The sequence below is a fragment of the Solea senegalensis genome, linkage group LG2 (genome assembly GCF_019176455.1).
Source record: "Solea senegalensis isolate Sse05_10M linkage group LG2, IFAPA_SoseM_1, whole genome shotgun sequence".
Taxonomy (NCBI): Eukaryota; Metazoa; Chordata; class Actinopteri; order Pleuronectiformes; family Soleidae; genus Solea; species Solea senegalensis.
The window spans coordinates 7,728,299-7,750,328 of NC_058022.1; the positions used below are offsets into that span (position 1 = coordinate 7,728,299).

General features: G+C 38.4%; 2 protein-coding genes across 3 annotated transcripts in view; one reads left to right on the plus strand and one right to left on the minus strand.

Annotated features, from left to right (window-relative positions):
• Positions 1–806: 806 nt before the first annotated feature.
• Positions 807–11,156, plus strand: LOC122785633 (alpha-1,6-mannosylglycoprotein 6-beta-N-acetylglucosaminyltransferase A-like). Of its 2 annotated transcripts, none has more exons than XM_044051525.1 (18): positions 807–871; positions 1,070–1,184; positions 1,386–1,476; positions 1,679–1,888; positions 3,013–3,089; positions 3,286–3,375; positions 3,849–3,914; positions 4,445–4,621; positions 5,099–5,268; positions 5,408–5,533; positions 6,338–6,471; positions 6,564–6,697; positions 7,055–7,198; positions 8,235–8,381; positions 8,499–8,612; positions 8,724–8,798; positions 8,897–9,054; positions 10,605–11,156. In XM_044051525.1, the coding sequence occupies exons 2-18, from the start codon at positions 1,092–1,094 to the stop codon at positions 10,801–10,803; spliced, it is 2,205 nt and encodes a 734-aa protein (XP_043907460.1). In that variant the 5' UTR covers positions 807–871; positions 1,070–1,091; the 3' UTR covers positions 10,804–11,156. The 2 variants fall into 2 exon arrangements, with proteins under 2 accessions (XP_043907460.1, XP_043907467.1); XM_044051532.1 differs by having other exon boundaries at positions 1,703–1,888.
• A 5,179-nt stretch (positions 11,157–16,335) lies between these two features.
• LOC122762022 (transmembrane protein 163-like) overlaps positions 16,336–22,030 on the minus strand; it is a 49,850-nt gene continuing 44,155 nt past the window's right edge. The window contains exons 6-8 of the mRNA XM_044017186.1: positions 18,334–18,445; positions 17,094–17,235; positions 16,336–16,476 (exon numbers count right to left, since the gene is read on the minus strand). Coding sequence (XP_043873121.1) covers positions 16,416–16,476; positions 17,094–17,235; positions 18,334–18,445 — 315 coding nt within the window. The 3' untranslated portion in view covers positions 16,336–16,415. The remainder of the gene's footprint in view (positions 16,477–17,093; positions 17,236–18,333; positions 18,446–22,030) is intronic.

The window sequence follows — 22,030 nt, forward strand, 5'->3', positions numbered from 1 at the left end:
GAGATTGGATGACAATCTGTAAACAAATACTAGCAGCAGAAAACAACTTTTATTATATTTTGACTTTTAAAAAAAAATCTTATTTAAGAAAACTTTAATGAAATAAATACAAATAAATACAAATCAAATGTCAAGCACGAATCAGTGTTGTGCTAAGACGTTGTAATTAATGTTGTATATTTTTAATTTACAGATAGATAGAGAACAGCTAAACCACTTTGGGTAATTTAGATAAATTGTGCACCTGCACCATTTTCATCAAAACATGTTTATTATTTGATAAATGATTTGATGTTTGATTAAGTAATTTAAAGTATGATAAGACATTTGTTTAGATCAGGCTGACTGCTCACAAGTTTGGGTTGCTACAAAAGAGAAAATATGGTAAAAAAAAAATAAATAAATACAAACATACCTTCAAAATCAGGATAAAGTAAATAGAAAATAATAAGGTATAGTTGTTAATGACAAATGTAAAGTGCTATGTATCAATTTAAATAATATTAAAACATAAAAAATAAACTTATAAAACAACTTTCAGTTTTTTTTATTCAGCAAAGCTAGTTTCACAGTCACACAATTCAGTAAAGCAAGAGGTTGAAATGTATCTAAAAAACAGTGCAATTGGTTGACTGGAATGCATTATTATAAAATAGCTAAAATAAACATACAATTAACCAAACATCCTCCACAACATGAAAAAGAGGTTAGACAAATGGTGAAAGCTGCCAAGACAGGATCGTGAAGCTATGTGGGTAAACAGGTTAGTGAAAGGGTGTAAACATTCAGTGTTTTTGTGAAATAAAATCCTGTTTCCTCCACCTTGTACCAGAGCACACTTCACAGGCTGGAGTCTTGTTTTTCAAAGCAGGTAAGTGTCTGACAATATCTGTATCTGTAAACTTAAAAAAAACAAAAATGAATGAGCAACAAATTTGCAAAACAAAAATAGATTTTCAGATTAAGAAAAACTTTGCCGCTGTTATAGGCTAATTATTGAACATGCTCTTTTTGTCACATTGATGCTTTCCCTTTCTATTACAAATAAAATGTCCTTTTGTTCATACAGAAAATCCAGTTGCCTCTGAATCATGAAAACACTGAGGTGCAGTCTGTGGGGGGCTTTGTCTGCACTGCTCGGCATTACTTTCATTTGGTACCTGAGTTTGTCATATATCCTCCTGGTGTGTATCTTAACTTTTCAACATTGTTCCCTAAACTACACCAACATATATTCTTCATATAATATGCACTAATGTACAGTATTGGGTGGTTTGGAATTGAGTCATTACTGTTTTGCCATGGACTTACATTGAGAGTGAACTGAAGCGTTTCGTGTCACAAGCTTTTACTTTGTAAAAATGCTGTGTCTTTTATTATTTCAGATCAAGCTTGAACAAGAGGACAGAGGTTCAATCGGTCACAGCAGCCTGAGGCATGCTGATCATGTTGGGATGGAGAAAAGTGAGGCTAAAGGTGAGAGAATGAAATAACACACACGCAAGAAAAAGGAGTGGACTGAATTGTAAAAGCAGAGGCGTTGATTTAAAACGTACATGGAATTAATGCATAAAAGTATAAAACTTAACACCACATCTGCTTTTGAGGAAACAAATGCACAAAGCAGAGGATTATATTTTCTGAATTAACACCACAAACTCTTTTTTTTGTGTCACAGCCACTTCATTATCCTTTTCAACAGACTACACAGAAGAACTGCATACAGTCCAGATTAAAATGGCGGCAGAGGGGAAAAAAGAACAACCGCAGGCTGAAATGATCGAGGAGAAGATTTATCAAGTCCAACTGCAACAAGTGCCTTGGATGGAGGAACTTCTGAAGCAGCAGGCAGAGAAGGTGGAGAAAAAAGACGGACGAGAAAAATCAGGTGAAGAAACTCTTGATCAAATTAAGAGCACAATGACATTCTTTTGGATGGAAAGAACTCTGCCTCTGGCCATTTGGCGTCTTTATTTTGTAAGGAACCTTGCAACCCTCATGTGGAGGATAAAGCGGTAGAAGATGGATGTATGGGTTTGTTTAAATCATTGCCGTCACGCCATTTCACTCCTGTGTTGGCTTCCTTACACTGGCTTCCCGTGTATTATAGAATACTATCAATGCACAACCTCTGAAAATGTAATGACACTGTCAAATACATGGTGTGAAACCTGCGTCACCATTAATTCACATCAGCCGTTTAGTTTCCAAGACTTTAGGTCCCAGTATGTGGTAATAAATAAGAATTGATTGATTTTTTGTTCCACATCCAGCCTCCATGGAGGTTCTTGTTTCGCCTTTTTTTTCAAATTTGTGTTTTCATTTATTTTCACTTCACACGGAATGTTTAAAACAATTATCAACTTATGTTTATAATTCAACCTTCAGGGAACTTTAAAGCATTCTTAAGGGCAAACCTGGCTGTATATTTGTCTTTTATTCAGTGAGAACAGAGCAGGGCTCATCAAACCTTGTCTTCTATTGCTCATGTTCCAGCTACAGTCCTTTGTTCAAACTCAAACTTGAAATCCTCATTCTTTGAAAGGATTTTGAATGGAAGCAGTGACTCTACTTCAAGGTCAAGTGGCTTTCATTAATTGACAAATGTATGCTTAAATATCGCTGCCTTGTGCTGTCTATATTATTGATTTCTTTTGTTATTATTGTGTCCCCATTGTGACCGAGTGTGATAATGCTCACTGACCCGATCCTGAGTGGGTCTCGCTTGTAAAATAATAATCTCTAAACGACTTATTTGTCAAATAAAGGCTTCATAGTATACTGAATAAAAAATACGAACATAAGAAAACACAATAGGTAGATGCCTTCAGTTTTAATAAACACTTGTGTTGTTTACCGGCATCAAACACAATGATGAAAAGAATAATAAAAATCAGCATTTAGAAGAAAAATCAAAGTACATTCAGGTACAGTATATGTGTGGGGTTTTATCTGCAGGGAAATGTGAATACTTGAGTCCTTATATAATGATTTTGTTTGTTTGTTGTTTAGATAATCATATCCAAGAGGACAGACACTGCCTGCTGCCATCCATGGCTCAATACCCTGCCTGTATTAGCAAGTTGAAGGTAACACTTTCTTTAAAACTAATCGTTTTATTTAAATGCCAGTGGTGAACAACATCTCAATGTCGTTTTCGATGATGTGAAACCTTGCTCTCAGCGTGTTCTCATTATTTTTTTTTATTTGACCTTTTCTGGTACTTTTAGTTCACATGATCTTTTTGTTTTTGTTGTGACCCTGCGTGGTTTGTTCTTTTCCCAGTGGATGAGTGAAAACTGGGAGACGGAGCCTTGTTACGGACGTCACGGCGTGAACGGATCTCTGTGCTCCTTCATCATCTACCTCAGCGAGGTACTCGCGTGGTTTCAAGCCTTTAAAACATAATGGCCTATTGAATTTTAATTTGTTTTTTTTTTATGGGATAACCCTTCAGAACACAGAGCATTTCGGCAGTTTTTTCCTTTACTGTGTTAAAACATATACACAGATAAGAAAATGTGCAATATAGAGTGTCTTATGTCTTTTTTATTATTATTTTCACCAACTATATGAACACACCTGAACAAAAAGCACTGCAATTTTAAAAAATAAATTGGATTGCATTTGTGAAATGTGGTAGTATGTCAAAGTTATGTGATATAAAATGAATGATAACTTTGACTCAGTAACACATAAGTTTTGTGTTATGTAATGTCCATATAAGGAGTTGTGTATTATTCCCACGGGAATTTACCGAGTGTGCACCTGCGGCACTGATATGTGCCGTGTGAACACTGAGGGTTAATGTGACTGTCCTCTCTTTTTTCTTTGTGTGTTATGTTAAGATAGAGTCCTGGTGCCCTTTGCTTCCAGGCCGATTGACCCCATCAGTGACAGAAGAAAAGTCTGAGGTAAACACAAGGCAGAAGTCTGCAGGGCTGCTTGCTCGTGGTGTGTATGTGTGGTGTGTTAAAGGTATGCACAGTAAATAACCTCTGCAGTGTTGCTTTTCTTTACCATTTACCATTAGTTGCCCGAATATTCTTGTCAAATACAAGTACTGTCCATGGTTTAAACTTAAGGTTAAAAAAAAAAAAGATGATTAAATGACAGACTTGGCATCCAATCAATTTCAGTGCGCCTGCACTTTATAATTATAAATTATAATGAGTTATTTCTGTCTGTTTTTATTATAATTTTGCAATATATATATATATATATATATTCTTTTTAACTTGACCGGCCCCCTTCTGACCAGTCAAGACACTCATTGGCCCCAAGCTCATTTGAGTTTGAGACCCCAGCTTCAGAGGTTCTCCTTTGTACCCATCAATCCTCAACCTTTCTCCGAAATCCTATTAAGCAAAGAATGTATTCACTAGAGCTGGAAAAAAAACACGCCGATAAAGTATTAAATAGAATGATATCTTCATATTTCCAGGTGGGCTCTGACCCAGCGGTGATACGGACAAGTATGGAAGATCTATATCCACTTCTGGAAAATAATGTCCAGCTCCAGTGGATTCATCAAAGAATTAAGAGTATGGCAGATGCTTGGGTAGACGCTGGAAACTCCCTGTCAGCGAAATACAACCTCACAGGGAGAAAAGCCAAACACGTAAAGTTTTTAAGTATATTCCTATTGCTTTTATGAAATACATCCTCGTTAGTCAGTGTTGCTATTACTGTCAAATTGTCCATTCTCATAACGCACACATGCGGTTTAAGATAACGGAGTTTAACATAGATGCAAAGACTGTATATTAAGATGGACGGAGTCTCTCATTTTTTAAATGTCAAGTGCAGCAGCAGTTAATCACCACACAAAAAGAGCTGAAGCTACGTCTCCACTTAATTTATAACATCAGTAAACGTTTTTTGTTAATGATCTCAGTCTCAGGTTTCAGCTCTTCTACAATAGACATAAAATTCAGTGAATTATGTTTTACCAGTCAGATGGAAATAAAGCATGGCGCATACCAGAGATTATCAACAATCTGGCCGACGCATCATTTTATTGTCATTCTGCCAAAGTAGAGCGTATATCATTGATATTTGTGCATCAAAGACATCTTCTCCTCCCCCCTCCCCTCAGATCCTATTGCATCCAGGTGCTTTGACGGATGAATCGGGTTTTAAAATACCACAGTATGCCTCCAAAGGTGGGCCCCTCGGGGAGCTCATCCAGTGGAGTGACCTCATGGCCACGCTTCACGTCCTCGGTCACCGTCTTCACATTTCTGTCTCTTTACCTCAACTCAGAATGTGAGTGCGCACACTAAAACATTATCTTTTATTTCAGACCGCTTTTCTCGTGGGTGTGTCATTGTACAAATACACAAAGTCTCCTGTCTTTTATTATTTCTGTGTACCAAGTCGAGTGTTTTATTTTGTTTTTCTTTAGCCTTCTAGGGATTAGGACAGATGGTTGCCCTCCTCCTCCAGCAGTGGAAGCAAACCTGATCTACACAGACATCACAGGCCTCAGGCAGTTTAAAAGAATACTTAAACACTCCTGGACTATATATAAGTGAGTATCAGAATCCTGGTCCTAATAGTAAAGGGGAATTCTGGGATTTTTCCAACCTGGGTCATATGTACAGTATATAAATACAAGTGTATGAGTAAATGTATGCTCAGGTTAAGGCCCTGGTATTTTGAATAAATAAAAACTGAGATTGTTACAGAAACACTACAATATTACATTCTACCCCATGTCCACTAAAAGTTCTTATTTCATTATTAAATTTTTTGTAACCAGAGCGCTCCCATATGTGCACACGCTCAACAAATGTTGCATACTCTGGGTATGGTGTTATTATTTAAATTAGAATTGTGTCTAGTTTGACCAACAGCCATGATACTGTGACAATAGATACACTGTAATCAAACAGGGCAACAGACATTCTACGTTATTTGCATTAAAAGTACAAATTATTATTATAATAAAAGTCTGTCTACATTGTCACTGAACTCTCACTCAAGTCTCATTCTGAACTCCCACGAGACTTCAGAAGTGTTGCCAGAAGATGGAAGAGTAAATCACAAACTCCTTAAATACTGGTTTTGTTGTCATGAAAGTGACAGAAGACAGAAGAGAATCGGCACTGAACCTTTTTTTACTTTTCACTCTGAACATTCTATCTGAAACATTATGCTCAATATTTTAAGGATGTGATTAATGTTCATGTGTCCAGTGTGCACATACATGTGGGCATTTAGTGTATTTTATTCCAGTTTAGTTTTCAGTTCATTATAGTGCACGTGTCCAAGTAATTGAGTATAGGCGAGAGGTGAACATAAATAGTGTTTTTTGTACTCACGTGTCAATCAGATGCAGGATTCGTGTGTTGGATTCATTTGGCACTGAGCCAGACTTCAATCATGCCGTTTGGGGTAGAACTCACAATCGCAAGAGTCCATACGGTGGCCTCCATCTGATCCCAGCGCAGTTCAACACCATGTTCCGTACGTACGTCTCCCGCTTTCACGTCAGCAAAATCTGTGGTTTACACATCATAATTATTATTATTGTTGTTGTTGTTGTTGTTGTCTTGCAGCTCACACACCAGACAACACCTTCCTGGGCTTTGTGGTGCAGGATCACCTCAGCTCTAAGTCGACCGCACAACTCAATTCTATCAGGCGAAAAAACCAGGCTCTTATTTATGGAAAGAATGCCAACTTTTGGATGGTAACAACAGGCCGACATTTTAACATTGCCAAAACAAACAAAGAAAAGTCTGATTACTAAATGTCGGCATGAATTGTGCTTGTGATTGTTTCCTTCCACAGTCTGAAAACAAGCAGAGGTTTCTTGGACACTTTGAGAGTGAATAGTTGTTTGTCTCTATAATGTTGTCCTTGCTATGAACTGGCGTCCTGTGACCATGATGTAGAGGATAAAGCAGTTGTAAAATACGGCGTGTTTATATAATGTGTAATTCACTCCAGTATCCCTTATTTAAACGTACACGTGGCGAGGGAGGGGTGTCATTTATGTCACGTCCCGCCGTCTTCACTGTTTTCCTCTCCACTGTTACATCCACAGGGAAAGAGGGCTTATCTGGACGTCGTCCACAAATACTTTGAGATGCACGCGACAGTCGCCGACAGTCCGCGGATTCCGAGATACGTGAAAAACCACGGCATCGTCAAGGGGACTGAGTTGCAGATGCTGTTGAGACAAAGCAAGGTGAGAGCCAGGCAATGAATCACAGTGTTATGGGATGTGTATTTATAAATGACACAGAGGTCAAACACAGGGTCAAACAAGCATTGAGTCAATTCGCGTTCATTTGACCTCTGCACGTTTTTTTGAACTAAGGGAGGAACCCAGAGAAAACCCACGCACACACATGAGAACATGCAGAAAAGCCCAGCAAGGCAACAGCAGATTTTTGTCATACTCTTCTAAAGCCTGACTGTCTCTTCTGAAGGAGAGCATTCAAAAGTGCCAGTTTATCAGGTTACTCTCCCACAAGGTCTTTGTAGATTCTCACAAAAATCATTCAGTCCATGTAGTAAGTTCCCATTATTTATGAGTCATAAACTTAACAGAGACTACTGTGGGAGGGACGGGCTTTCTTTATAACGTTACATGCACATGTTGTTCACATTAAATCGACAAAGTGGTGGATTTACTTTTATTGGTGACAACAACAAGTGCAGGAAGTGAACCTAGAGGAAGAACTTCGCATAGACAATACAACAGGACTTAAACCACAACGTAATAGACATGAGGAGAAAGGACAAGAGGTGTTAATCCCATGGAATTGCTGCAACAGCAGTAGAATTCACTTCAGGAACTTTTTTTCCCAGTTGTAAACTCATCTTCTGCTGTTCGTGCTGATGTGTCAAGACATCACAAAGTCACATTTTTATTATGTTTTTAAATGTAATTTGGCAAAGATGCAATGTCCAGGAAGCTAAACAGATCAATTATCCAAAAAGGATTGAAATCGTTCTTTGCACCATCGCGTAAACACATCAAATACTGTGTAGAGTGAGCAAATTCCCATGTAACTTCTCACTGACATAAAAATATGACCATACATGTATTTTATTTTAATGCAGAGCTCAGAATTCATTATGTCTTGTGTTAGAGTTGACTGGCACCATGTGGTAGCAGAAAAGTAGTGCATGAGTGTATCACATGATACTGCACATGTTATATACATTGGGTTTTCCCAGTTTTAGACAAATCAAATTTTTTTTCTTCTGTTTTTCAGGTTTTCGTGGGCTTGTCTTTCCCATACGAAGGCCCCAGCCCTCTGGAGGCGTTAGCCAACGGCTGTGCTTTCCTGAACCCAGTGTTTGACCCACCACTGAGCAGCTTGAACTCACACTTCTTCAAATGGAAGCCCAACACCAGAGAGGTCAGGGTCACAAGATCAAGACTGAGACACTTTGATACGACATCATGTATAATAAAGATATAGAAGTACTGGTCAGGAAGAGTTTACTTTTTCACTGTTGATCCGTTTATGTTCTAGGTGACGTCACAGCATCCCTATGTGGAGGCCATAGGAGAGCCCTATGTATGGATGGTAGATATGTTCAACACAACGCAAGTGGAGAGAGCTCTCAATGCTATTCTCAGTCAAAGTGTGAGTGTCCAGCCTCATGAAAAGTGCTTCAAACTTTTTTTCCAATTGTCTTTTATAGTCTATTAGTATTTAAAAAAAAAATTCACTTCCTGCTTCCTGCTGTTATTTCAGATTGAGCCCTACCTTCCCTATGAGTTCACCAGTGAGGGCATGCTCCAGAGGGTCAACACCTTGATAGAAAAACAGGTGGGACGATTCAGAGCGAGTGCATGTTCGGGAAACTACATTAGTATTTTGTGTTTACTCTCTCTCTCTCTCTCTCTCTGTCTCTTTTTCGACTTTAGGACTTCTGCTCCAGTACAAAGACGTGGCCCCCACTGAGCGCACTCCAGGTTGTGATGGCAGAGGTCGGCACTTCATGTAAACAAGAGTGTCAGGCGGTCGGGCTCATCTGTGAACCTGCATTCTTCCCACAGATTAACAGCATCAACGCTCTTGCCAAGTAAGATCAGATCACACATGAATCGGTCAAATACTGAATAGTAAGAATCACTAACTTAGGTTGATAGATAGGTGTTCTTTTGATGGGAAACATGTCAATACAAAGTCGCAGAAAACTGTGGCACTTACTAATTCAGGGGCTTTATGAAATATGTGTGCAGCAGTGACCTTTCGTGACAAAAACAGGTACTGTAATCCAAATTTAACCCAACAGAAGGTCCAATCTGGCCTGCATGATGAATTTGATGAATTTTTTTGTGCCTTTATAGATCCACCATGATCTGTAAGTTGTAATGCACACATGTAAATGGTAAAAACATGCATAATATTGTTGAAATTACACAAGAGATATATTGAATTCTTGTTGTTTATAGTTTATTATGCTATTGTTTTACTGGTCCGGCCCACTTGAGATCAAACTGCACTGTACATGGCCCCTGAACTAAAGTGAGTTTGCAAGTGGAAAGGGAACTTGACTTGTAACCAGAGGGTCGCCGGTTCAAATCCCCACCCGGCCAAAAAGGGCTGGGGTACCCCTGAGCAAGGTACCCAACCCCCAATGCTCCCCAGGCGCTACTCAGTGTAGCAGCCCACTGCTCCTAATACTAGGATGGGTCAAATGCAGAGGAGTACTTTCCCTAAGGGGATTAATAAAAACTAACTAACTAACTTTAACTGATTGTAAAAGCATGAATTACATTAAACATCCACCAACAATGTGAGATACGAGAGCTAGAGAGTGTCAGCTCACATTGGCTGAAGCTTTCTGTTTTGCTTCCACACAAATCTCCACTGCAGACGCTTGTTTTTCCTTCTCCTCCGTTTGAGACGTGTTTGAGAGGGGGGTAGAGATGCTTTTCTGGTTTGGTAATATTCTGCATTTCCAGCTCATAGCTGCAGCTTGCTGTGCTCGACTGACTCGTCTGACAACCTGTGTGTCGAAATGCTGCAAGCTGTGTTATTGAGTGGGTGGCAAAACAGACCAAAACGGAAGAAAAACAGAACAAACACAGAGTTTGTGGCTCACAAACTTTAAATTGGGAATAAATCGGCTTGGCACCGTCACATTAGTGAAGCCAGTAATCCAATTTCAAAACATATGATGTATCATGCTCATTTTATGACATCTTTAAACTATTAAATGGTGTGGAAGTCATGATAGACTAGCAGAATATAAACATACCATACTTATTAACCCTTAAAACACACAACTTTATGAACAAAGATAAAAGAAAAAAAACTTATTTTGGGAGTCATTTTCTGCACAATTATTGCTACTTGATATCACTACTCAAAATTTTATATAAAATGAATCATATCTTTGACTCGACAACAGATAAGAAGACAAAAAACCCTGCACATTTTGTAAAGCCTGAATATGTGACCTATAAACGCACACCCGCAGGATGTCCATATAAGGAGTTGTGCATTATTCCCAGTATACCCGATACTATGAGGAACATTCATGTTCTCTGTCACCACTGGAATCACCAGTTGTTGTTTATCCTTTCTTATTCAGCTGCTGATAATTTGTTCTTTTTGTTTTCCCAGCTACGGGGTAGACTGTCAAACAATAGAAATAGCAGACAAACACCTGGTGGCGCCGGCCTTCGACGGCGACAAACACTGCGTCTTACAGTTGGACCCGCTGCTCTTCAGCTGCGTGAGATCGACCCCGTCCCTGGTGCGCATCTGTCCGTGTAGAGATTATATTAAGGACCAGATTGCTTTATGCAAGACGTGTATATGACTGCAGTACAGACAACAACCACCTGAGGACACTGTTCTACAGCAGCACCCCAACTCCAACATGGTTGTCTCCAGCAAACTCTGGAACAGGTTCGATTCTTGGACTTGGACTGATTTGAAGTGCAAGATTCAGCAACTGTCGTGTGTTTATAGCACGTGGACTTTTTGAAATCGTGACAGTGTCATGACATCATAAGTTAAGCCTCGATAAGCACCATGGCTGTAACAAAAGGAGAAAAACACTAAAGTATTTGACTAAATGTACCATTTTATTAGGTTTGGTTAGTTAGATTAGTTTGGTGAATGTTATGCAGTAACAAAGGTGTTAATGCATATATATATATATATATATATATATATATATACATATATATATATATATATATATACATATATATATACATACATATATATATGTGTGTATATATATATGTATATGTATATATATATATATATATATATATATATATACATATATATATACATATACATATATATATACATACATATATGTGTGTGTATATATATATGTATATGTGTATATATATATATATATATAAATGTATTCATACTAATAAATAACCAAATCATATCACACTATTATTGTGAAACAATGCATGTGAAATGAATAAGTGGAATGTGCTTTTAAAAGCAACCATTTGCAACCATCCATGAACTGTGTCGCAGCTGTCCCGAAAACATCAGTTTTCTTCCAGTTAAATAAAGGTGTTGTGTCATTGCATGTTTTTAAGCACACTGATATTTGGTTATTTAAATGTACTACTCTATGTATTTCACTCCCTTGTTTATTTAAAACTGTAATGTGTAACATTTAAATATAAACTATTGTAAAATGACTCTCTCTGTGTTTCTCAGTATGGTTTAGATCTATGTCGCCCGGTGACATCCCCATGCTGCGTACTGGAATGATTTGCTTTATATTATAGGACAGACAACAACAACAACGGTATCATTGCACGAGAAGGTGGCTACAAGCGGCAGTCTTTATCCTACTGCCGGCCCTTGTGCCGCTACTGTACACACAAATAAGCTCCCTCAGTCAGGGCTGATAGTTTTGCTTGTTTTCATATGAAGTATGCGGCATACAATACATAATGTGACATGATTTCTGTTCACAAAGATCAAACAGAGACTGAATAATAACATTATCTGACTCACTTTGAATGTGACGTACAACCATCTCTAGTGTTTACAGAGAATGGTGTGAAAAAGAAAGAGGAAATATCCAGTGAGCAGCATGTTGATGCCAGAGGTCAGAAAATAATGGGCAGACTAGTCAGGGATTATAGAAAGGCAAGTAATTAAAACAATCACTTGTGACAACCCAGGGAAGCAGAAGACCACCCATGAACCAGATGGGCTACAACAGCAGAAAGAGCAGACCAGGTGCTACTCCTGTCGATTATAAATCCTGTGTCGGCATGGGAAGATTTTAAAAGTTAACACCACGACTATCTTGACCAAAATAATCCTGATTAACGTCATTATTGTGGCGACTGAAAAAAAAAATGTGTTTAATATAATTTTTTTTAGATTCTTAAACAGGTGCAACCTTCTGTCTGCACTTACAGTGATCACTTATCGCTTATGAGACACCAAGTATTGATCATTTTTGCACACCATTTTTTATCTGATGTTAAACCTTTTGTGAATGAGCATAAAAAACACTCACTTATTCTCACTAATGTTGTGTGAGTTTATCGCAATATGATTATCGCACAATATCGTGATAATATCATATTGTGACTTAAATGACGTGACAATATTGTATTGTGAATTAAATATCATGATATCATATTGTGACTTAAATATTGTGATAATATTGTATTGTGGCATCGCAATTCCAAGCCCTATTTTTGCAGTGAAAAATAATTTACTAAGATCATAGATGATGAATGTATGAATGAATGAATCAATGAATGAATGAATGAGGAAAGATGCAGCTCCCCACAGGCACATTAGAAAGTAGAGCACAAGCACTGTATGCTGGTGAGTTAGACAGGATTTTTAACATGAAAGATTAATGTTTTTCTTCATTTGTGATTAACACGATAATAGAAATTCACCACGATTAATTTATTGGAAATGCTTTTAATCCCAATCTGTGATAATGTTGTGATAATATTGTCCCACCACCAGTCCTGAGTCTTACATCTTTCCAAATCAGAAAGAAACTAGACACAGAGTGATTATAGCTGCTGGCCTTTTATTTATTTATTTATTTATTTATTATTATTTTTAGACAAATTGATTTATGGAGATTTATTGATGCTTCTTCTGTTAGTCAGTTAATAATTACTCACAGGACACACAGTTGCGAACTGAAACTAACAAAACAAACGGACCATGTCTGGACTGTGTTGATGTAGAAGCAGGATAAAACTTTATTAATCGATAAAACTTTGCTCCTTCACAAAGAGACCATTGTTCTTTTACATAAATAAATTGTGTTTACATCATCTGTAATACCACTGATATCATTACTGTACAAACAGACAAATAATGACTCTGTTACACAGTCACATTTACTGTCATTTCAGTTACATATTCCTATGTGTGTGTGTGTGTGTGTGTGTGTGCGTGCGTGTGTGTTTGTGGCTGCGATGCATTCATAACTGCAGAAGCTGGAAGGGATTTTACAAGCCCATGCAAAGCCTTTAGTAACAGAGAGGTGGTTTTAGTATTGCTATCATAACTTTATTCAATTTAGTACGTACGATGGGTTGTAATGATCAGATAATCACTTCATTTATCGATACAATCAAACTGTACACAAAAGAGCAGAATCAAGGTCTCGACCGATTTTGGCACACATTTCTGAGCTATTTCAACAGACAGCATTCTGGGAAATCATATTTTGTACCAGTTGTCAAACAATAGGACAGTCTATTCATCAGATGAGGGTTGGTACGGAGTTAGATTTTAAATTAACGAAAAAAAACAACAACAACAACAACAACAAAGGCAACTGCGATTATTATGGGACTGCAATGACTGCACTTCTCTGGTCATCCATCACTACGGAGTTTCAAAGTTTCCAACATGACTCTCAGAAATAAAACGCAAGTGCAGAGAAGAGAGGTAGAAAGGATTGTGTTACCAGTCTCAGAACAGCTCAACCAAACAGGGCGATTGAAATAAACAACAGAGCGAGCAGTGCAGCACACACTGTTACTGAGACCGTGTTAATGACGTTTGTTCTGTGCCGTCGTGTATGCGGTGGCGTCTGCATGTAAACACTGTGCTTTGTTTGTTTTGTAAGAGCAGAGAGAGAGAGAGAGAGAGAGATTGTCTTCTATGCATCACAAAGAGGGGCGGGGGACATTTTACTAATCAGTATGCTGTTGGTGAGCTAAAGCGGCGCGTGAGCCTCACACCTTCACTTTCTGGCAGTTCCTTTTACGCCTCACACAATCGAATCACAATATAATACCAACATAATACTGTTCACTCTGAATTTGATGAGTGCAGCGAAGAATGGATGTAGGCAAACTCTCACACAGTCACTGTCCAAGACCTTGTAACTACCTTCAGTGTGTGCTAAATTTAGACTCAGTCCAGTGCACTGAATACTGATTGTTAATCGTGTTAGAAGGTTTTTAACCACAGGGGGGCGCACAAGTATTATGGATACAAGTATGCAGTGTGTGAGCGTTGCTCTGTTTTATAATTGAATTGTTTTTAATAGGTCTTGTGGGTTGAAGAGATTCTACTCCAGTACTGTAATGTTGATTTTTATTTCTTTTAAAAGGCTTCACTCATTGGACAGTGTGTGCAATAACTGATAAAATAGTAAATTAGTCAAACTCAGCTGAGGCTTGGACAGCACTGACACAGAACACGACCTACATCCAGTCTGAGATTTTCCCACTTAAGAGTGCAAAAAAACTGACCGTAAGACTTTACGTCATTACATTTCACCAAGAATCTACAGTCATATGTAACACAACATTTTACAGTATATGCACACGAGAGTGTTATTTTTTTTCAAACTGTTACGCAACACTGATCATCCTGCACTGTAACTATGAGCCGTCTACTCCAAAAAGCCTGTTTATGTCGGCCCTAAAAAAAAAAACTATATCACTATGACTATGTTGTGACTTTTACTGTTACTGGTGCAGTCAAACAGAGTAATAAACATATTTACATACTGTGCGGACTGTGTTTACTTTCTGTTCATTTCACATTATAGAGAATGATAACCAATGATTTGCAGCAAAAATGATATTCCAGCCGTCTGCCTTAACTTTGTCATTGTGCTTGGATTCATTTCACATTTCCCTTCCTGAAAGTCGCAGATGAAATAACGGAAAACAAGAACGAAACGACTTCAAAACCATAACAAAAAGACCAGATGTGGATTCAGTACAATGTTTGTACAGTATATATTATCACACAAATGACAAACAGCGAGGTTAGGCCTATAGCAAATGGCAATTCCATTTTTATATATACTGTATTAATGAGCTAATCCTAAAAGTTTTTTGTTTTTTTTACAACAACACAGCAAATCACAAGATTACTTTTTCCATCTTAACCATATAAAAAAACAACTTTTTTGTCTGGTTTTGTGAATGTTACAAAAAAAATGGATCACAGTAAATAACTTATCAAGGCATGTGTGAGAGTGTGTGTGTAAACGTTAAAAATTAAAATACGTATGCACAATAGGTGGCAAAAAAACACAGGTAAGATTAAAGAAATACCCTGAAATGATCACTTGTGAGGGTTTAAATGTGTGCTAATCTATCAGCAACCAACACTGACGCAGGATGAAAGAGCAGCTGATTTGTGCTCTGACACGTCTCATATTGTACAGCACGAGAAGCTGTGCAGTGAAACATAAATAGGTCAAATGACGTCAACTTAGTGCACTCAGGTTTATGGTCCATTGCCTGACAAATATTTGTCCTTCGTGTCTCCTGTCCTCTTAACTTCTGCGTGAGTTTAGTGGTCAAAGCTGCCCTCACGTCGGTCACCTGTGCTTTTTAACCATTCAGAAAAAAGCTCAGCTCGGTCTCGTCCTCTTTTATTTCCACTTCTTCTCCTTTACAACTAGGAACAAATAAGGATGTGTCGTATAGTGGCTGCATTGAAGGAAGGATGCTGGTGAGGTGCTGACATGTTCTCCTTTGGGTCTTTTTGTGCAAGGAGCAGCTGACAATAACAATAAAAATAGATAAATAAATAAATAAAACGAGTGGACAGCTTAGCTCAACACTGAATTAAGCTATTTTGCTATTTGCTTCCCACAATTTCAGCAACATCTACAGTCAAGGCTGCTGAGTTGGCATTTTCATGAAATTGAAGAGATCTTTATATCAGTTATGTCACTTCAAGAGTGTTCATGTCGCGACTGCAAACATGAGCGTACTTACTGTAGCATATGTGCATATATACTGTATGCATGTGTTCAGGTTCCTTCCTTGTGTGCAGGTGACGTGTGCGTGTGAGTGACTATATAAGACAGAGAGAAGACAGAAGAGGACAGGAGGCAGCCAGGGTGTGTGTGTTTGTGCGAGTGAGTGAGTGTGTGTGCTTGTGTGTGTGTGTGTTAAACTGCTCTTCTGGTCAACACACGCGCGTATGTCAATCAAAGCGTTCATAGTTCCTTGTCTGCCTCACTCGGGGCACCATGTCCTTCAGGAGTCTGAGGAGACAGAGAAAAGGTTACGTTGGAAAGTGAGCCTCTAAGTGCACATTATGTATGTATTAACAGTTATTTCACGTTACTGAGACATAAAATAACATAGTGATAGCCATAATAACAGGAGATTCTTTGCTTCATTTCAAATTCCCTTCCCTTGTCGTTTACTAAATGGATCGTCCACTATTGTGATGACTGATGAATCGGCTTGAGTCTTTTTTCAATTATTAAAACCAGTTTTCTGATTTCTCGGCTTCTTAAATGTGAATATGTTCTGGTTTCTTTGCTCCATATGACAAAGAAATCATTAAAACTGAATCATTTTGGTTTGTGGACAAAACAAGACATTTGAGAACATCACCATTCTCAGGTATGAGAAATGCTGATCAACATGTACTTAAATCGAGAAAATAATAAATTATGAAAATCATCTACAATGCACCTCCCACACTTTCACAAATGGAAAAAAAGAAGAAGAGCATCAAAGAATGCAGACTCAGAATCCCATGTCATTGACCAAACACTCTAGATCAGTGTTGGAATACGCTATTAAAAAGAATAAAAATACTGTATATCACATGAACAGACTAATCAGAAAAAATAAATGTTCAACTACTCACTTGATGCCATATGCCATAATGATGAATCCAATGATCACTCCGATGGAGCCATCCAAAAACCAGACATCAGCATGGTTCTTATAAACCTCAGCACTGACCAGAATGGAAAATCCCATAATAGCTCCAACCAGGGAGTTAAACCCTGTAAGACACAATGTGTAAAATAAAATAAAATATTAAACATACTATCTTACTACACTTGACTTGGCATTATTCCTTTTAATAAATGAGAATTTTTGTTTTGAGCTGAATTTAAAACCTTAAAATAGAGGCCACACATATGTACTTATAGACTGTACTTGAGTTGCCCTGTATGTTCTTTTCTATAATTACATTTCTACTTGCGTGAAAGCTTGCAGTGTGGGTTATTGTCTCACCTGCAGTAAGTGTTAAGCCTTGTGGGAAATAAATCCTGGCTCTAAGAAAAGCAACCTCAGGTTTACTGGATTGATGTCCTGTGCGTTCTGAGACCAGGGCAGTGCAGTGTGTGTGTGTGTGTGTGTGCGCATGCGTGTGCACATGTGCATGAGTGTGTGCTTTTGTTCAAGTGTGTATGTATCTATGAGCAGCTAGTGATAGCCAATTACTTCTCTGTTCAGTTGTGTAAGCAACTCACAATCTGGAACACAACAGACATAAACTCTGCTTTGTGGTTTTGGTTGAACAGTGAATTACACATGAAAACACATGAAACATGTATGCAGTTTTAAAATAACATGTTTCTTTTAGTAAAAGAAACAAAAAAAAATGCTTTTTCAGGTTAAAGAGTCGAGTATTGAGTGTGACCTTAACTAGACTTAACCAACAGAGTTTGTCCTACTATTGCATGTCCACAAATATCTGCAGTGACAAAGGTCTGTTACACCAGGTGTATCTATCACACATTCTTGAGATTACATGTATTTTTTTGATTTGTTTTTTAACATGTAAAGTTAGTGTGCAATAACCCTAACTCTGCATATTGCACCTCAGAGAAAAACATTGCACCAGTTACTTCATATTTATTTCTATTATTTAGTAGTACTTTTCAGACTTTGAACATTAATAGTGACCATATAAAATGGTCTTTACTACATCCTTTTTGTTCATGCTTTGGTCACATTTTAGTTCTCTAAAGTGTCCATAATCCGTTTGATTCAACCTACTTCAAAATACGTTTTTATGCGTTTAGGCTTTTTGTTTTTTTCTCTCTCCCTCACAATCCAACACAGCTGGAGTTTTAGAGGAGTCTGTGTCCTACCATCAGTGATAAGTGCCCGACTGGTCAGAACTCTTCCCAACATGAACTTGACCACAGCCAGCAGAGAACACAGGAGCCCGCTCACTATGGACACACTGAAGAGGAAGTCGTCCTGTGGAGAGACAGAGATGCATGAATCACATCAATCAGTGAACCCGAGAAGACAACAATGGAGGCAAAGCAAGTACACATAAATAAAGACAAAGCTATTATATGGCAGAGTTTTTGTTTTTGTTACGTGCCCACCAGTGACACTTGGTCCGAGCCTTGAAACTGCAACGCTAATTCCACACTTTTTAGACTCACTCATAAGGGGAGGGGATCTCAGTCCCAGAATGTAAACAATGTCCGCCATCTTTGCTAACAGTTATGCTAACAGATATTTCTCAACTCAGAAGAAGAGAAGTACAATTTTTTTAAAATACTACCCCTATTCTAGTAATACAAAGCTAAATACACATGTGAAGTATTCTTTTAACATTAACAGTAGTACAGAATGACCCACAGAGCCTCTTATCAGCTCCACACTCCGTAAAATACATCAAAATACACCATAAGCCTTGACTTTGTGTGTCAAGCCAAGGTCGTACAAATGATGCCTCTCTGTGCAGTGAGAGTCTGGGGTTGTCAGCTTAAGTCTCAAACAGACTCAGCAAAACCAACACAAGACCCAGGAGAATCTCTCTTTCATATTTAATTGGCAAGAGGGAGGGAGCCAGAGCAGAGAGGAAAGAGAGAACCTCGTGTATATGCTGACTGGAAAATATGGCGTAGAAGCAGTGGCTGGTTTAAGCTTCGTTGGAGATTTGTTTTAATCCAACTGGAGGAATTTACTGTGTGAGAGCTAATATCACCTCTTGTCGTGGCCTCTATATATTACGATGCTGCCCCCTGTTGGACTTACAAGTGCATTTATGAACATTCCTGACAACATGTAGAAAATGTGACCATTGTTGGCATAACAATGATGGTATAATGTCCTCATGGCTCGTGTCTGAGGGGAGATGACAAGTCATCTGTGGGGTAATTTGAGCAGGAGGAATGGTTTGAAAATAGTGAACATAGTGGATCTCTGGCTAAACCATCTAATCTAACCATAAAATAAAATAAAATAAAAGACAACAATTCACTATGGATCGCTTCAGCACTGGTGAGGATCGGGTTTTTGTTTTGTTAAATCTTGGATCAAAGAAAATACCATTTCTTATTGATTTGTTTTCTATGGTAATATCTGGTTATTTATGGATGGATTAGCTGCCAGTCTGCAGTTGTTATTGTTGTCTGTGCACAAATAATTTGTTGTGCTGGTCAAATAAATAGTTCCAGCACAGCGGTGTAGTCATGTCCTGAAATACCTCTGCATGTTTCCCCTTTAAAAAGGTACAGTGGGTCAAATTTAACGATATTCATTGGTGATAGTGCACGTTGCAGCTGAATATCCATCATCTCACACTTCCCTTCCAAGTGAGTCAGAGACCCAATGTAGCCTTCAGTCATCCTATATCTGATTATTCTATCTTGACTTTCTGCTCAGAGAAAATAACCGCATGTTATTCTGTATTTAAGCTGCGAACAGATCAACTAAACAGCTGTTTGTAAAGTGGATGCACATTGCTACAGTCATTTAATTTACATTTGTTAGTTTAAGTATTATTTCTGTACATGTATAGATGCTTAAAACCTGCAGTTCTCTACTTTTGTTGTTTAACTGGCGATGAACCAGATGCACAGGTGAAGTATCCCTCAAACGGAAACCCACGATAGTTTGTTGCACAGAAGCTCAGTCAGAAAAGGCAACAGTATCCAAAGACACTAGGCTGAAAGTAAAATGATCGCAGAGTCAAAACAGAAACACTAAACCTCTGAAGGAACGATGCTGACACAACTGCAGACACTGACGAGAGAAGGTGGACGAGAACAAAAGGAGACACAGGCTATACTGAATGGGAAGATAACAAGGAACATGGTGAACCAGATTACTAGATAGGGACCGGTGTCAACACGACAACACGATACACTGGTAAATACAGCTAAAACAAGAACTCACATAAATCTTCTTAAGTGCAGTGCTACGGAAAAACCATGAAAGTTCAGACAACAGAAATCTAAATCCAATTGAGTGAAAACAAAGTCCTGAGTCCCAACAGTTATTTGGTTTATTAGAGTTATTTGTGTTGGTAAAGACTTTATTGAAACCCTCCAGGTTTTTCCACTTCTCCCTGCACTACACTTAATATTTTGTTCATGTTTACATATATGCATATTGAAAATACACTGCACGGTCATTCCAAGGTTTTGCTCCTGTGCAATCGGATCTTGCGTCAGAAATCTCTACCTCTCATAAATCACTACACTGGATGGAGTTGGTATTATAATGTGTCATCACTGTTAATCTGCATAATCACATTGACATACAGTGGTTTTTATTTTATAGAAATATCAATTCCATTTGGATTTCTCAATTTTTTGTCTGTGCTATTCAATAAAAGCAATTTAGGTAAGGCTAAAAAAACAAAAATTGGCAAGATGGGCATCTTCCCTCCCAGTTCTTTGAAGACGATATCATTCATCGATTGAGGAAATCTCATAAAGCTCAAGTTCTGAGTTTCATCCGTGTGCCACAGCATGTGTGCATCTATTTGCAGCATCAGAACGATTGTATTGCCCCCGTCTAACTCTCCAGCTCTCCAGCAGGAGAAGAGACACAATCTTGAGTTCTCCCTGTTTAATCAGGAACTAGACACAGACAGCCCACCATAAAAGCCGCAACCTGGACGTGACGTGAATCAGGAATTCCAGATTTTCTGCTCCCTCTGTCCACTCACTGGGATACGACAGCCTTCAAAATACTACAAAATACAATTTACAGTATGCAAATTGTGCCGCAGTTTTATTTTCTTATACTCAATAGTGAAAAAACAAATCTCTCCAAAGACAGGCAGATTTTTCTCCCTCTCTTCTCAGCGTCCACGTGTCTCATTCTGTCACACACACGCACAGACTGAGCACACAATCTGAACACTGCTGGTATGATAAATCACCTTTGACTGCTGTTTATATAAAGACCTCTGTGAACCACTATGCTTTTGACAACAACCAAAAAAAAAGAAGGAAAGAGTGAGACAGAGAGAGAGAGAGAAAGTGGCAAAATTCAAGTTGAAAAACGAAGATGTGGATAAAAGATGGGTCTGTTAATGGAGAGTGACAGCCGAGGTGAGTTTGTGGGGAGAGGTTAGGGAAGGACCATGTATGGGTGAAAGACGGTTGACTAAGGACAGGGTACACAGGGAGGGGCCGGGGGGGAATAAAAAAAGATGAAGGATGAGGTAGCGAGGGAAAAAAAGTAGACAAATGAGACAGAGGATAAGATGAACCTGTCTTTAAACCGCTGCGTCCACAAATTCTGTTCGCCGAGCAGCCAGTGACAGTATTAAACATAAAAAGACAGCACCAGATGGCTGAGATCCTTCTGGAACAAGGCAATAATCAATTAAATGCAGAAGGTTACACGCTGCGAATAATCCACGACGGGACACGTCGTCTTCAGGAAAAGAGGAGGTTTATATTTTGTTACCAAGCAAAAAAAAAAGGACAGACAGACAGACAGGAGTGTTGGCAGGAAACAAGTGTACGGTGAAAGAAAAAGGGAGCGAGCTGCTGAAGGGAACACAGAATGTCAAAGAGACAGTAGTAATAA

Coding starts and splice junctions, on each gene's coding strand:
- LOC122785633 (XM_044051525.1), top strand. CDS start 1,092: ATGAAAACACTGAGGTGCAGTCTGTGGGGGGCTTTGTCTGCACTGCTC. Junction 4,622..5,098: donor CAGGGAGAAAAGCCAAACAC/GTAAAGTTTTTA, acceptor CCCTCCCCTCAG/ATCCTATTGCATCCAGGTGC. Junction 6,698..7,054: donor AGAATGCCAACTTTTGGATG/GTAACAACAGGC, acceptor TTACATCCACAG/GGAAAGAGGGCTTATCTGGA.